This window comes from Anabrus simplex, chromosome 1, assembly GCF_040414725.1.
Source record: "Anabrus simplex isolate iqAnaSimp1 chromosome 1, ASM4041472v1, whole genome shotgun sequence".
NCBI classification, from domain to species: Eukaryota; Metazoa; Arthropoda; class Insecta; order Orthoptera; family Tettigoniidae; genus Anabrus; species Anabrus simplex.
Genome location: NC_090265.1, coordinates 1060833468 through 1060850799, shown reverse-complemented (window position 1 = coordinate 1060850799; position 17332 = coordinate 1060833468). Strand labels below are relative to the sequence as shown.

At 37.4% G+C, this 17332-nt stretch overlaps 1 protein-coding gene across 1 annotated transcript in view; it reads right to left on the bottom strand.

Moving 5' to 3' along the window:
- The window catches only part of LOC136857990 (kynurenine 3-monooxygenase), a 111464-nt gene that overhangs the window by 15820 nt on the left and 78312 nt on the right, over nt 1–17332 (bottom strand). The window contains exons 5-8 of the mRNA XM_068225229.1: nt 17115–17202; nt 14656–14827; nt 4503–4754; nt 957–1046 (exon numbers count right to left, since the gene is read on the bottom strand). Coding sequence (XP_068081330.1) covers nt 957–1046; nt 4503–4754; nt 14656–14827; nt 17115–17202 — 602 coding nt within the window. The remainder of the gene's footprint in view (nt 1–956; nt 1047–4502; nt 4755–14655; nt 14828–17114; nt 17203–17332) is intronic.

Here is a 17332-nt window from a genome sequence, read left to right as displayed (position 1 = left end):
CTTCAGGCAACAGAAATGAAGTTTCTCCGTTCTTGTCTACAAAAAACAAAAATGGATAAAATAATGTGGATATCCGACAACAGCTTGGATTGGAAAGAAGCTTGCTGGAGACTCTAGAAGTGAAGAGATTGCAATGGTATGGTCACATGAAAAGAATGAACCCTCACAGGACTCCTCGAACATATTTTGATTGCAATATTCCTGGGAAGAGACCAAGAGGAAGACCTCATGATGTTTAGAAAAAACGGATAATGAAGGACCTTGAAATTAGAGATGTCAACTGGTGTTGCATATTTGAACAGCATCTGTGGATGGATAGAACAAACTGGAGGAGGCTCGTACACAACCACACCCAGCTTGTTGGAGCGAAGAAATAATGATGATGCCGACTTTAATTATAACCCTCATTATAGTAACATTTTAGAATACAGAATACATTGCCATACAGTAATGAAACAAGAAACATACCTTCGTTAACACCTTTGGAAAAAATCCTTTAGTATTTTCTGTTTCTTACTGTCAATCTTCTTTTTCTTCCACATACTTTTCAACAACATTTATTGCTGTGACTTTTTTCTAGTTCTTTCACCACAAGTTGAGTCACCTGCTCAGATATGGCCTCAATAATTCCTTCTAGAAACTTAACGGGGCTTGCAGGGTCAGTCAGTACCTTCAGTACTGCTTCCTCAACGTTGTTGGCACTCGCGTATTTGCCACGTTCACTGGACTGCTTGCTTCACCCCATGCTGATTTAATGATCACTTACTTATTGAACACATGAAATTATACTTGAAAAGTTAGTTAACACTATTGCACTTAAAGGTACCTGTTGGTTACTATTCTACCACTCACTTCTTTCTAATAAACCTGCAGATTCACTAAATCTGAGGAGTTAACATTAAGTGTGTGTGTCACTCTGCATAGATTTATAAATATGTAATCACTTTGTCACTTACGGCATTCATTCCTTGACCATAGAATGGCACCATGGCATGTGCTGCATCTCCTATGAGTACTGCTCGACTTCCAACATGATATGGGTTGCACTAGAACATAAGTGGAGAAACATAATCACTTAAATATGAGTTATTTAGCTGAGATTTATTGCTTTGGTGATATCTGATGAACTTTTCACTCATTCCTTACTGTGATCTACAAGTAAGATTAATGTATTATCACTCACTCAAAATATGGACTTCATCCCCATCAGTGTTCTGTATGTGGAGGACAATAATGGGATGGCTGGGATTGCAGAAGTGGGAAGAGTGGGTGTGAAAATAGGGATTCTTGGTATTGTCTTCTTGAAATACATTGTCATTTCAGTTGATAAATCAAACTTTAAGCATTATCAGAAGAATCTAATGAGCGTGCAATGTGCTTGTATTTAATTGAATTTGATGATAATTGTATTGCCGCTGAGGTTGAATAGTTCCTTTAAGTTACATCTACATACGATAGGAGATCTAAACATTTATCACCATAAGGTCTATGTTCAAAAATGTTTATAGCAGAGATTGACATGTTGGAACAAATGCTTCATTTTCATAAACATAGGAATAAAATATGTAATCATGTAGCAGAAGTTTCCTCACTATTAATTTGGTTTGTAATGTCTAATCTGATGGTATTTATAGTGACTTTCATGAGAAGTAAAATATTTTGGCATAGAATTATGATGTTCTACATACAGTTTTGTCATATTACTACTAAAGAGTCTTGTATGCACTTTGCAAACAAGACAGCCATAAACATCTACAGCACTGCACTGCTTTTTACCTTGATTTATTTTTCTCTTCATTTATATGTATTAAGTAAACATGCACATTGTTCATAGTGAGCTCGATTTCCTACTTTTCACCATTTGTTACACTCTCCTTGGTTGGCAGTAGCCTACTGCAGAAATAAACACTGATGCTGCACTTTTTTTCATCCCCTGTCCCCAGTTCCCTGTGAAGCCTCTGCTCAAAAATGTTGATCACTGATCTTTTTGATGAAACAGTCAATGGACTTGTCTATTAATTGAGAGAATTTGAATTTGAGTGCTGAGTATAAACATTAATTTCTCTACTATTCAGAAACTTCTGCTTAATGAAAAGCTATCCTTTAAATTATTTTTTAACTTCAAGAATGATGTAGGATTTTTGTAGTTGTTCAATTTTAAAAGAAATGCCCTGGACAGAAACTGTACAGAACATGGAAAACATTCCTGAATAATAATAATAATAATAATAATAATAATAATAATAATAATAATAATAATAATAATAATAATAATAATAATAATGTTGTTGTTGTTTGAGTCATCAGTCCATAGACTGGTTTGATGCAGCTCTCCATGAAACCCCATCCTGTGCTAACCTTTTCATTTCTACGTAACTATTGCATCCTACATCTGCTCTAATCTGCTTGTCATATTCATACCTTGGTCTACCCCTACCATTCTTACCACCAACACTTCCTTCAAAAACCAGCTGAACAAGTCCTGGGTGTCTTAAGATGTGTCCTATCATTCTATCTCTTCTTCTCGTCAAATTTTGCCAAATCGATCTCCTTTCGCCAAATCGATTCAGTATCTCTTCATTCATGATCCGATCTATCCATCTCACCTTCAGCCTTCTGTAACACCACATTTCAAAAGCTTCTATTCTCTTTCTTTCTGAGCTAGTTATCGTCCATGTTTCACTTCCATACAATGCCACGCTCCACACAAAAGTCTTCAAAAACATCTTTCTAATTACAATATCAATGTTTGAAGTGAGCAAATTTCTTTTCTTAAGAAAGCTCTTCCTTGCTTGTGCTAGTCTGCATCTTATGTCCTCCTTACTTCTGCCATCATTAGTTATTTTACTACCCAAGTAACAATATTCATTTACTTCCTTTTTCATTTCCTAATTTAATATTTCCTGCATCACCTGCCTTTGTTCGACTGCACTCCATTACTTTTGTTTTGGACTTATTTATTTTCATCTTGTACTCCCCACCCAAGACTTCGTCCATACTATTCAACAGCTTCTCAAGATCTTCTGCAGTCTCAGATAAAATAACAATATCATCAGCAAATCTCAAGGTTTTGATTTCCTCTCCTTGGATTGTGATCCCCTCTCCATATTCCTCTTTGATTTCCTTTACTGCCTGTTCTATGTAAACATTGAATAGGAGGGGGACAAACTGCAGCCTTGCCTCACTCCTTTCTGGATTGCTGCTTCTTTTTCAAAGCCCTCGATTCTTATTACTGCAGACTGATTTTCATACAGATTGTAGATAATTCTTCGTTCTCGGTATCTGATCCCAATCAACTTCAGAATCGTAAATAGCTTGGTCCAATCAACATTATTGAATGCCTTTTCTAGATCTATGAATGCCATGTATGGGGGCTTGTCCTTGATTCGATCCCCTGAGATCAGATGTAAAGTCAAGATTGCTTCACGTGTTCCTACATTTCTTCTGAAGCCAAACTGATCTTCTTCCAACTCAGCTTCAACTTGTTTTTCCTTTCTTCTGTAAATAATATGGGTTAAAATTTTGCAGGCATGAGATACTAAACTAATGGTGCGGTAGTTTTCACACCTGTCAGCACCGCTTTCTTGGCAACAACAACAACAACAACAACAACAACAACAACAATAATAATAATAATAATAATAATAATAATAATAATAATAATAATAATAATCATCATCATCATCATCATCATCATCTTTAGGTTCCACTAAATAATTTTATGCTTTTTTAGATAAACCGATGTGTTGGAATTTTATCTTGTAGAAGTTCTTTTGTATGTATGTTTAGTCCTCAGCCCGAAGGCTGGTTGGATCCTCAACAGCTCCGCCATCAGCTGTCATAGATGGCCTAGGCATCACTGAAGAGGCGTACTAGGGAAATGAGGAGTGAGGTAGTTTCCCGTTGCTTTCCTCACCGAGCCAGAAGTTGCTATTACATATCAGTCTGCCAAGCCCACTGAAATGCATGCACCAACCGACCCTATGTGCAATATTTTCACACCATTCATAGCAGGGACTGGCTGCAGAAGGAATGGCATTACTAGTATCACTTATACCTCAGTCACTTTCATTTTGTCAAAGCCAAGGATAAAGCTGAGAGTAACAAAATTGCTCTAGCCCATACCAGAAGACATAGTGCACTGTAAACACTAGGTCCTGCCAGTAAAGGCACAAAGTTCTTTTATGTGCTGGTAAGTTCTTTTATGTGCCGGTAAATTCTTTTATGTACCGGTGAAACTAACAATGTGAGGCTAGCGTATTTGACCACCTTCAAATACCATCAGACTGAACCAGTATTGAACCCATGAACATTGACACAGAAAGCAAACACTTAACTGTCTGAACCCATCCTGAATGTTTACACCTCAGTCAAGGAATTAAAGGGTAGTGTAGCTGGTATGATAATACTGCCGTGATTTATTTCCTCAGTGGCAGTACTAACAATGCAACATTACTCTTCAATCCTATCCTGTACCAGCTAAAGAGTAAAACAGGAACTACCTTGACTGAAACAAGTGGTGAAGGTGAAGTAGAGAAAAAGTCGACAACTAGACGTTCCTTGCCGATGAGTGGAATGGCATCTGGGAAGTGGAACTGAAAGAAGTTTAAGAGCTGTTCCGACTTCCTCAGGAGCTGGAACTCGTTCAGTGGCATGAAGAGAGTGACAGTCCAAGTGCGATCTTGATTGGGCATGGCTATCATCATAAAGCTGCCTCTCGGCCAGATGTGGAGGTAACGGGCATCCAGCGCAAACTGTAGACATGGTTTGAGAGCATTTTCATTTTTGTTGTCAACTTTAAGAAGAATAGATAAAAGTATTTGGCTAATAAAAATAAGACATTGTTTATGACCTAAGGGCTTCAAGATCAGCAGCATGAGGTAGTGATGTGTGAAACCTCTGTGATCTGGTACAGTGATGGTGGTATTGATTTTTTGTTTTAAGAGGAAGTATAACTAGGTAACCGTCTTCTCTAATCTGATACATTTTCCTTCTAGTGAGCAAATCCTTGGTGTAGCAAGTGACATCTTTCTGCTGATAACATTTTGCTAAATTGATACCTTCACATCAGTATCACTTCACTCACGATTTATTTGTCTCATCTCATCTTTGTTATTCTTCTTTAACACTGTATTTCCTGACATAATCTTCACATATTTCTAATCCAGCTTTTAAGAGAAGAATTCTGGGTAAGATAATGTAAAGAAAATGTAAAAGGAACACAAACACATCTTCATTATGGACTGTTAGGCCTATGCCTTTTAGCATTCTCTCTGTAAAATTTCTGTGAATTTACTGAACGACTCCACAATTCTCTATTTGTAACTAGCTCTGTGGCCCCATTTAGTTTCATACCTAATAATAAGAATGTTATTTGCTTTACGTCTCACTAACTACTCTTTTACGGTTTTTGGTGCCAGAATTTAGTTCTGCAGGAGTTCTTTTATGTGCCAGTAAATCTACCGACACGAGGCTGACGTATTTGAGTACCTTCAAATACCACCGGACTAAGCCAGGATCGAACCTGCCAAGTTGGGGTCAGAAGGCCAGCACCTCAACCATCTGAGCCACTCAGCCCGGTGGTTTCATACCTCTGATATTTAAATCATTAGATACCAGGTCTAACCATCATCATCTTGGTCTCCCTCTACTTAGCCTCATGACCGAGTATATTATTCTCCTAGGTAAGCTATCCTCCTTCCATTTGCCTCATATGACCCCATAACCAAAGATGGTTTGTGTGTACAGTTTCATCCATTGAGTTCATGCCTAACTTAGCCTTTATTTCCTCATTCTGAGTACCCTCCTGTCATTGTTCCCACCTATTTGTACCAGCAATCATTCTCTCTGTTTACACATCTGTTACTTCTAACTTATGAATAAGATACCCTGAATCCACCCAGCTTTCACTCCCTTACAGCAAAGTTGGTCTGCTAACAGACCAGTGTGTAGGTAGTTTTACCTTGCAGCTGATAAAACCAAATGAGCTATAGAGAGAAATTGAAGTGGTAGATGGTATAAGTGATCATGAAGCTGTTTTTGTCATAGTTTAAAATATGTGCAATAGAAAGGAAGTTTGTAAAAGTAGGACTATTAGGCAGTACCATATGGCTGATAAGAGAAGTATGGGGAAGTTTTAGAAACTAATCATGATCAGTGGAAAATGGTAAATAAAAATGTAAACAGTGTATGGGATGGGTTTACAGCAATTATTGAGGAGTGTGAAAATAGGTATGTACTTTTAAAGATGGTAAGAAATAGGAAGGATCAATTATATTATAACAGAAATGGAGAGAGAGAGAGTACGAAGGAAGTGCAGGTTAGAAATAAATAAAATTATAGTTAAGGAAGTAAGGAGAGACTGAAGGAGCTTAGTATGAAATTGAATTTAGCAAAAATGTCAGTTTCATTTTTCCCTAGGAACTTTGACCTAGGCACATACTCCCAAAATAATTTTTCCACCCAGACTCTTTCTTTTCTATAAATGAAATTCCACCAATACCTTTTTTCCTGTTGCCCCTCCTTCCAATGACAATTAGAAGCATTATTTTCATTGAAATTTATTACCAAATACACAAAATTTTCACATACAGCATAGATATTATGTTTCACAGTGTGAAATGATGATGTTATAAAATTTGGTGCAATCCACAACAACGTATTCTTTGCTGCACCTATAGCTATTTCCTTTTCAATTTTCCTCTTGTTGTTTGTCTTAGGAATAGTTAAATTAGCGCTGTTTCTGTGTCACTCTGTTCTTTTTTAATTTCTGCGAGAGCTACATGGAAGGGTGATGTCTTCCAACAATTGGTTGGAACCTGTTATCTACAGTATCCTTCAGGAAAGTTATTGGTGTGATGTTCACAACAAATTATCTCATAATAACACTTCCAATATTGTGGAGGGAATCTGGGTGAGACATGACATGATCTTCCTGGTCTACCTGAGATGTACATTGTCTTGAAATATGCTGTAATTTCACCAATTTCACAAAGTACTTTAGGTAGTTCCACGAGCAATTTTTTATATGTGTCTAAAACATTTTCAACTGGTATGAAGGCAAGGAGTAACATGGAATCTGTATAAATTTGTTAGAGGTGGTCTTGTAGATGCCATCAATATACTATGATTTTTCTTGTTCCAAACACCAAGACGTGTTCCTCGACAGGTTCTAAATCTTCCTCTTCATAGGAGTCATGTAACAAGAAGTTATCTCTGTTTAATGTTTTTCTATATCAGTCATGCAGGTACTTCCCTTACATCACTCAATGCTTTCGATTCACATAATATACTGTATACCTCCTATGTATCTATCAGTCTAAGAGTTCTTTTTTAAGTTTTCCTTTTCTGGTAAATGACATGTAACACCAGATGCAACTTTTGGCAGTTTTGTTTGAATCAAATATGATGGAGTCATGGTAAGATGTTCCTTGGTTCCTCTCTTTAAGTGATTATAGGTAAGTTCTGCCTGAACTTGCTCCTGATTGGGAGCATTAATTCTTCCTTTTAATACATTTATTGTATTTCCAGAGCCTGTGGAAATGGAAGTTGTCATGCATTCTGGCTTCTTCTTATTACAAGTCCATTACTCCTTCTTGCATCTGGAATCTCTTCTGTCATACGAGTTCCCATCGTAAATGAGCTTTTTTCCACCAGAGATGAGGTTATAATCTGAGGTTAATTTGACATTCCACTAGAAAATATTTGCACTGTTTTCATGAAAATGAATGTGATGGTTGTTAAATAATATTTATAATTATTTTGCAAGGGAAAGAAATACAGAATTTTGCTAGGGAAAAGTGAACTAGGGAGAAAATATTTTAGGGAAAAAGTGCCAGCGGAAAATGTCCTGGAACAGATAATAAGGATATTTACCAAGAAATCCAAAGTTGAAAATTAGAAAAGCAGCTGGGATTGATAAGATTTCTGGGAATATACTAAAGGCAATGGGTTGGGATATAGTGCTGTATCTGAAATATTTATTTGATTATCAGTAATATGGAGTTAGTTAGATTGGTACAGGTTTTGAGGTTTTTGTATCCTAATTCACAAAAAAGTAACTGTATATCTTCATGTAGTATGTCAAAATGAAGGGGTATACTCAAACTTTCATTTCATCTATGGAACTTTAAATTTTAGTCATTCAGGTGGGTTCCTCTTGAAACTTTTGTTGTTCCAATCTCACCCCAATAGCTCAGTTTTCCATGGAGATGACTATGCTGCTGTCAAATGTCCTAATGTAACCCCCGTGGGAAAATTTGGAGACAGTCTGAAACAAGGAAATTTCGATATAAAAACATGTTTAAATAGTTTTAAACATACAAAAACAATAAATAAGATGACATTCTAATGGACATGTGATTTGCCTTCGCACTAGAGTTGGGCAATATGATTCCTTTTCAAGAATCGGTTCTAACGATTCATTCATACATTATGAATCAATTCTTACGAATCATTCATGATTCGTTCCCGATTCTTTTCCAATTCTTTCACGACTCGTTCAAGCCGGACGGAGAACAATTCCGAAGACTCATAGATGCGTGAAAGGTTTCTTCACTAGTTACTACTCTGTGTACATACAAACTATCATCAGCAACATTAAAGTATACTGAATCTCTAATTGAAATTCATTTATTGTCATGACCAAATCAAACCATTATTGAAGATAGTTTAGTAAGTAACCAAACTCAGGTAGGCCTATGTTGTTCTCCTATTCATAAAATACCAGTACATGAAACATCAGGTCAGAAATCTCCACCAATAACGAGTAATACAAAAAGTAGTTGCCGAGAGGTAAAGGGTATCCAAAAGAAGGATAGCAAGTGTAAATCTCTCAATTTATTGCAAGTGAATATCCAATGCAGCAGAAATAAGTTGTTAGAATTAGAACACTTTTGCCAAACATAGAAAGTTGATGTAATTTGTGTATCGGAGCATTGGATTTCTGAAAATCAAGTAGAATATTTTGTGCCCCGTGGATATACTGTTGCAGATATGTTTTGTAGGAGTAAAAAGAAAAATGGGGGAGCTGGGATTTTAGTTAGGGAGTTTTTTAAATTTGTAAAAATTGATTTAAGTCAACATTGTGTAGAATTAGAGGGTGAAGCTGGTTGATCAATCATCTCCAAATGCTGATGCTTATGTATTTCTTAAGAATTTTGAATTAGTAATGGAAAACATTTTGAAGTTTAAGGCCAAAGTTGCTGTTTGTGGAGATTTTAACATAGAGATGGGCAAATTTCTAGAAATTTTCTGAATTTACTAAGAACTCTAAATTTAACTTGCACAAACAAGCTACCTACACGTAATAATGCATGCTTGGATAATATTATTGTAAATTTTTCAAGAGATTTGTATAAACTTAGACTTGTTGGTGGGGGTTTTGCAGATCATGATCCCTTGCTTATATCATTATACCTTAACCAGCCTGACATAATTTACAATGACAAACCTGTTCTGATGTGGGTAAAAAGTCAGACCAAATTGGCCATCTCTCACTCGCAAACTTAGGTATGGATCGGTAAAGGTCGGTGCCAACTTCGTGCGGTGTTGGCTACAACCACAGGTGACTCTAAATTCAATGATTCACAACAAATCGTTTGAACGACTAATCATTCATACCATGAATCAATTCACACGATTCTTTATTTTGAGTTGTTCAAATGAACGATTCGTTCTCGAATCAACCCAACTCTAGTAGAGAAAGTACCTATCTAGTAACTCTGTATGTCAACAGCTAGCTCATGTTTCATGTCCTCACCACTACCCTCATTGCTCACTCGCAAACTTTGGTACAGATCGGTAATGGTCGCTGCCAACTTTGTGCAGTGTTGGCTACAACCACAAACGACTCCAAATTCAGCAATTCACAACAAATCATTTGAACGACAATTCACACGATTCTTTATTTTGAGTCGTTCAAATGAACGATTCATTCATGAATCGACCCAACTCTAGTAGAAAGAATACCTGTCTAGCAACTCTGTATGTCAAGAGCTAGCTCATGTTTCATGTCCTCACCGCTACCCTCATTTCTCACTCGTAAATTTCGGTACAGATCGGTATTGGTCACTGCCAACTTCATGCGGTGTTGGCTACAAGCACAGACGACTCCAAATTCAACGATTCACAACAAATCATTTGAACGACGATTCATTCTTACTTGTGCAACTCCAAATTCCATGATTCATTTGAATGACTAATCATTCATACCATGTATCGATTCACACGATTATTTTGAGTCGTTCAAATGAACGATTCATTCACGAATCGACCCAACTCTACTTCCTACTAAAAGAATGACAAGGAAGAAAATGTTTTAAAGCACAGAACAAGAAAATAGAATGTAAAAAGAATTCAAAAGCGTCCAAAAACTATTCTAATAGGTTCACGATTCACTGTTTCAAGTCTATCAAGCACATGTCTCTCTGCCCAACTCTTTTTGGCTTTGGAATTTTACTAATCACATCTGATTTTTTGTACCAAATTACATCTTTAAATTCAGGTCATTTCCAATATTTTCTATTATTCATCATGGTGTTGACTTTCACTTTCTCATTGTCAATATCCTCTACGATACCAGGGTATCGGTGGTTGTCATAAGTAACCATAATGATATCACCAACAATCACTTCGGGAAATTGGGTGGATGTAGCAGGATTCACGCACGTAGATTTTAAATCCAACTCAGGTGTGCATTTCTGTACTTTTTAATCTAAAACAAGAGAAAAGTGAACAGGTTATGGTATAGGTTATAGTACCAATATCACCCCATCAAACTGACTAAACACAAAGTAATTGTGATAATAGTGGGAAATTGTCATCAGAACAAAACAGTGTTAATTGAATTTCATCCTTAGAGGTGTGGTAAATAAATGTCAACTCACCTATTGAAATATACACTGCCAATATTGCTCTACAGATAAGGATTGGTGGACTTCATCCTATGTATTTTCAAGCATGATAACGATAGCAATTTTCTATGGAAGTTACATGTGACGGTCTGTGGTTATCTGAGGCAGTTTTGATTAATTGAAAGGTCTCATTAGTGATTAGCTAGGTCTGACGCCATTTAATTGCTGTCACGTTCTGTCCAGCTGGCAGTGTGTCTAGAAGGACGTTATTGTACCAATTTCACCCCATCATCCTAATCTCACCCCATTTGACGGCATTGTTTGCACGAAGGAGCTATACCAAATGAATGGAGACTTGCTATAGTAGCTCCAGTGTACAAGAAAATAGGTGATAAACATAAAGCAGATAATTACAGGCCAGTCAGCTTCACATGTGTTGCATATAAGCTCTGGAAAAGTATTTTCTGATTATTTTATACGTGTATGCAAAATTACTAACTGGTTTGATAAAAAGGCTATTCGGGTTTCAGAAAGATTACTCAAGTGAGGCTCAACTTGTAGGATTCCAGTAAGATACAACAGATATTTTAGATTCAAGAGGTCAAATATACTATTGACCTATCCAAGGCTTTTGATAGGGTAGATCATAGAAAACTACCAACAAAAATGAGGGTTAGTGGACTAGACAAAAGAGTGGTTGATTGAGTGGTTAAATTTCTTCAAAACAGAACTCAGAAAATGAGAGTAGGTGAAGCATTATCTGATCCTATAATTAAGAGGGGGTCCCACAGGGCAGTATTATTAACCCGTTCGGTGGGCGATGCGGCGAGATCCGCGGCTACAAGACGCTTGCTCGGTGGGGAACGCGGATATATCCGCCGATTCAAATTACATTTTTTTTCTCAGTTGCCTGCCTGCAGTAGTTTACTTCCTTTTCAGCAGCATATTCTGGATGAGACTGCCCTCTGATGTGAATTTTTTCAACTATGTTCTCCCAATACCAATGTGTCATCCAAGAGTTGCATCATAAAGAACGCAGCTTACGTCTGAGCAAGAATGACCTAAAATCTAATAGCTTCATGCTAAGCTTTAGCTCATTGCCTAATCATCTCTTGGATGTAATAATATTGCTGTAGAAGGGATTTCTAAAGATTATGATACTGAACAGACCTCTCTAATGACATTTTAGAACTGTGACCTGATTTATTATCCCAGCCTTGAGTTCTTCCTTCACGACTGGAGTGTGTGTTTGCCACGAGTTACACAATATTTATTAATGTACGCATCCATAATACAGGCACAATTCATGATTTCCTTCCAAACTGCAGAGATCAGAAAACCATTTTAGGGATATCAACAGTCAGCCTCAAACCCACCTTCACCGAAAACAGGACCATGTGAGATTTTTGAACCGGCAATCATGTCTCTTTGGATTCCACATAAAACTATTGGTCCCATATCTTATGACACACGATTTAAAATCACATAAAACTGTAAGCTTGCCTACATTTATTATTTGTTTCAATTATGATTCTTTGCTCAAAACACTAAATTGCTAATATGGCTCAAGATTTAGTGTAGAATATAGATTAAAATTCAAATATGTCTGTTTTCTCTAAACGCAAAAGTTTTAAGGGTGCAGTCAAAAATTGTTTAAACATTTTGAAAAAATCAAAAAAAAAAATTGCAGGAAATTTTTACCTTTGAATATATTATTATTTTAAATTTTGAGATTCACTAACAGTAGCAATTCCACTTAATAGTTCTGAAGATGATCAAAATAGGCCTACTATGTATCGCCTAAGTAAGGTGTTACTTCATATAATTATGAGGTGGTATTAGATTTTTCATATTTCACTATTTATTTTCAAAATAGTTAGACATTGGTCTTTAACGCTAGTCCTGGGTTCAAACCTGGTGACTGCATGTAAAGTTTGTGCTGGATAAAGCGGAGGTTGGACAAGCTTTCATTGGGATCTCTGATTTCACCATGTCCCTTTTATTCTAGTGATGCTCCATGAATTCATTTATCATCCCCTCAGAGGTGCAATACAAGCCTCCCCAGCTGGCGCATTCCTCTTCCTCGATGTTAGTTGATACTTTCTCAGCCAACACGGTACTTTGCTAGAAGAGTGGTAGAGTGCCAATCACTGGATCTGGTAGAGGTAGTCAATTTCTCTTCTTCATCTTCCCATCTTATGTGGGGTCTGCCTTCTTGCATTTCTCCCTCCATTTTACCCAGGCTCCAGCATCCACAGGATGAACACTTGTCGCTCTTATGTGCTCCCCCAGACAGTCCATTCATGGCCTTTCGGATCAGCCTTAAGGCCATTGTCCCTCTGGGCTGATTGTAAATGCTTGTTTCATGATCAATTCTGCGTCAGCTCTGGCCGCATGACCATACCACCTCAGTTTTCTCCTCTCTCATTTTGTTGGGAATTGGGAAAACTCTAAGAGTGTTCCTTACCTCTTAGTTCTTAATATGGTCTAGTCATATGACTCTCAGCATCCATCTAAGCTTGCATATCTTTGTTACGTGTAGGATCTGCTAGTGTCTCTGTCGCTGGCAAATATTTCACCCCATACAATATCACTGGGTAAACAACTGTGCAGTAGATCCTCTATTTGAGACACAGTGGAGTCTTGCAGTCACAAAGGATGCTGCCCATGACCCGGTGCCACTTCAGCTAGGCGTGTTAACTCATGCTCGAGTGCCTACAAGTGTCATATGTAATAAACATCATTTTGTTCTGTATTAACAATGAACAGTGACAAATAGAGAAAGGGAGGCCCACCTATTCAATACCATTTGATTAAATACCGTACCAAATATCTTTATTAGATATAAGGGACTAGTTTTGACCCTATAAACAGGGTCATCTTCAGCCTTAATTACCAGTTAGAAAAACATATACAATGTTATATATCACATAAACACCAATATTCCACTGAAATGTATGTAAAATTTGCTGACAAATAGTGTTCATTGGCACTTATGTGTTATGGTTAAAATATGGTTATTAATACTTATGCCCTTGGTTGTATGAATAAATTGTCTTTGGAAATGTAATCTCAAGGTAAAACTACATGAATACACAATCACAATCACAATTAAAAAAGATAAATAAGTTAAAATCTTCTTCCAGTGATGAATTGCAACATCTGTTGATATGGTAATGTTTTCATCATGTTTGTATAACCTCCAAGTAGTGGGTATGTGTCTATAATTACGTTAAGAAGCTAGGTATAACTCTATCAATATAGCTATGATATTCAAATAGGGAACATTCACAATTTGAATGCTGAGTAGGTGGACTTCCGATCCTAAAAAAATCACAAAACCTCGATAATCATTTTGAAATTAGGCACTATAAGAACTCATTGACAATTTATTGCAGATCCCACTTCTGAAATAAATACATGCTTGAGCTGACATATTTTATGATTGCATGCACAATGAAGATTAATGTTTATTCTTTAAAATGTTACCGTGCATACAAATATTACTAAACTTTTTCCTAAACTCTTTTGGAGAATGTCGTACAAAGATTTCCATTTTAGCAAATACTTTGAAAGAAAAAAAACTAGATAAGTGTTTGATAATCCTAATGAGAAATTCCTTTATTTTAATTCAATTTTTTAATTATTCATATTCCTAAGGCCCATTTAAGACTTTTAATTGCTTCAACTTAACAGTTTCCAGGACTATTCAAATAGTGTAATTCTGTATTTTTGTTCAGATGAGTGGATACATATACACACTGTTACATGAAATAAATAATAGGAGAGGCTCTATACTCACTTGACCATCTGCAGTGGGAGGGATACATAGTTCCAAATATCCATGTTCAATGTATGTCTGACTATAGTTGAACATGGGTTTCTTGAGGAACTGACGTCGCAGACTGGAGTAGGCACCATCAGCACCTATCACTAGGTCAGCAGTATGTATCACACCCTCAGGATGGTCAGGCCTGTTACATGATTACATTTATAACTGAGTAAAATTAAGAAAAGTTTTTTGTAAAACTTTACTAACCATTGACATGCACTTTAAGTTTAATTTCTTAACACAAGTCATACTGGATCAACCAGGGGTGTAGAAATCCCAGACGCCAGGTCACCGCAGCAACTGTGCTTTGGCTACTGGCGCCTAAGTTTCGCCCACCATCCCCAAAAGCCTGTTTTCCATTTTCTCATATTTTCTTTCTTCTACTACCTACCAATATGCAACAAAAGCCCCATGACATATGTGACGTCACTAAAAAAGCTTCATCTTTCATCGATATCACTGTTATTGGGCATCTCCAATCTACGCAAATCCTTCTATTTTTGCTCAGCCGGGTGGCTCTCCATCTTTAATTGCAGCTCCCGCCGATCCCAAAAGAGCACATAGGCTGACTCCACACTAGCAGTTGGCCTCCCCATCTACGATCTTTACTTCATCCCACAATGATCACTACCACCCTCAGTACACCCACAACCTCTATTCGCATCCATCTTTCTGCTCCTCTCACCACGACAATGTCTTCTCATCCATCTCCTATCATGTCCTCCATTTTACTTCTGTCTCCGGACCGCCCTCCTTATCTGCAACGTCAGCCATTTCAAGATGCACCAGCCACACCACCAGTTCAGATCACCGACACACGACTACCATCGCCACCAACGCCACCTCAGTCTTCTCCAGAAATGTATAGCTGCGTCATCCGAGGTGTCGACCCTTCCATCTCTGTCTCAACCATACTGCGAGAACTCCACGCTGCACACATTCCGGCACACAGAGCTTTTTGAATCAGGAATCCCACTGGCCCTACATTCTTGGTCTGGCTACAACTACCTACAGAAGCAGACGCCCGTCATCTTCTTCTCAACGGAGTCTACATCTTCAGCCATCGCCATAAAGTTGAACCTTCCCAATCCCCTCCTCGAACATCTCCTAGACCCACACGACGTCACATCCGGCCAGTCCCTTCTCCACAATATGGATATTCTGTTCACCCACCTCCTCTCTCAATTTGTTCCTTCTTCCCACTGCAATTGCAAGCTGCCCTCAGACTTTTCACCACTTTGCTAAACCAGATCACCGCCACACGCCTCTCCAATCAACTACACCCTGGCACTCTTGTATAACCCCACTCATTTTCTACGCATCCTGTCTCACAACTCCCCTATTCTTCACATCGTCGCCCCATTACCCATATTACTCGTCTACCACACCGACCTATTCTCTTCACTTCTCCCGGCCCGAGAGAGAGCGTAACTCTCTAGGGGGCCCGCCCCGCCTTTCGGGCGGGGAATGAAAACTTTAAAAATTTTTTTAAAAAAGCTTAAAACCACACGATTTTTTCAAAATTAAATAACTGCGAGACCAAAGATAATATACACATTTTTCTCTGCACATGGCCATTGATGTAAATCCAAGAATGAGAGATTTAGCGCTACCTATAGTGGATAGTCCACATGCATAATGCAGTTGGCCCTTATTTGTTACAGCAGCAGAGCCCTTGGTGGAAGAATTGAAAACGAATTACATCATAGTCACATATAGTCAAAAGCACAATGAATCTGTGATTCTGTGTTTACACGTTAGTGGTTGTACATGTGTCGTTTGTTATTATTCAACTTTTAATACAGCAGGGCTTTAGCCTGTAAATCATAAATTGTGTGTCTTTGGAGGTGTTTAATATTGTGTTAGCCTTTGAACAAGAGATGCAACAAGAAACCCGAGTGTGATGACAAATCAAACCAGGCTAATATGACACAATTCTTCACAACTCCTAACAATATATACCGAGGTCAATGATATGTAGCGCAACTCAATTATTCATAGGTATCAGATTGGTGGGGTTCATGCTGGTGCCTAAACATTTGGGCTGGCTCCTCAATTCAGAGAAAATTTCTGCATCCCTGGGATCAACCAATCATAAATCAGTTTTTCTATAAATTAAGAGTTGTGTGTATTTTTATTTGAATTAAAATTAAAGTAGAGACAAAACTAATGTAAAGTGAATATAATTTGAGTGAAGTTATCAACATTGAGTTAATATTGAGTTAGGTATTTCCCCAAAAATGGAAAGTTGTTCCACTTTACTCATCCCATTGCTATATTAAGTCTGTCTAGAAATGACTTGTTCATGGTTAGCACCTCAGGATTTTACTGGATTTATTGTTTTACATACTTTAAAGCCATTTTAGCTTTAAAAGATGACATAGATCACATACAACACATACCACTTAGCATACTGTCATTGTACTTACGTCTGGAATGTCATGCAACCTTCCTCCAATTTTGCTGACACCAATTTGTGCCTGAAGTAAATTTTCACATTAGGAAATTTTTCTGTTGCTGAAACATTAAAATAAACAATCATACTAGACACTGACCAAAATTTATAAACGTTTAACATAAAACACACCTATTTTATCCAATATCAGTATTTCACTTTCTTAACTGGTTCTACTCTCCTCAACAAAGT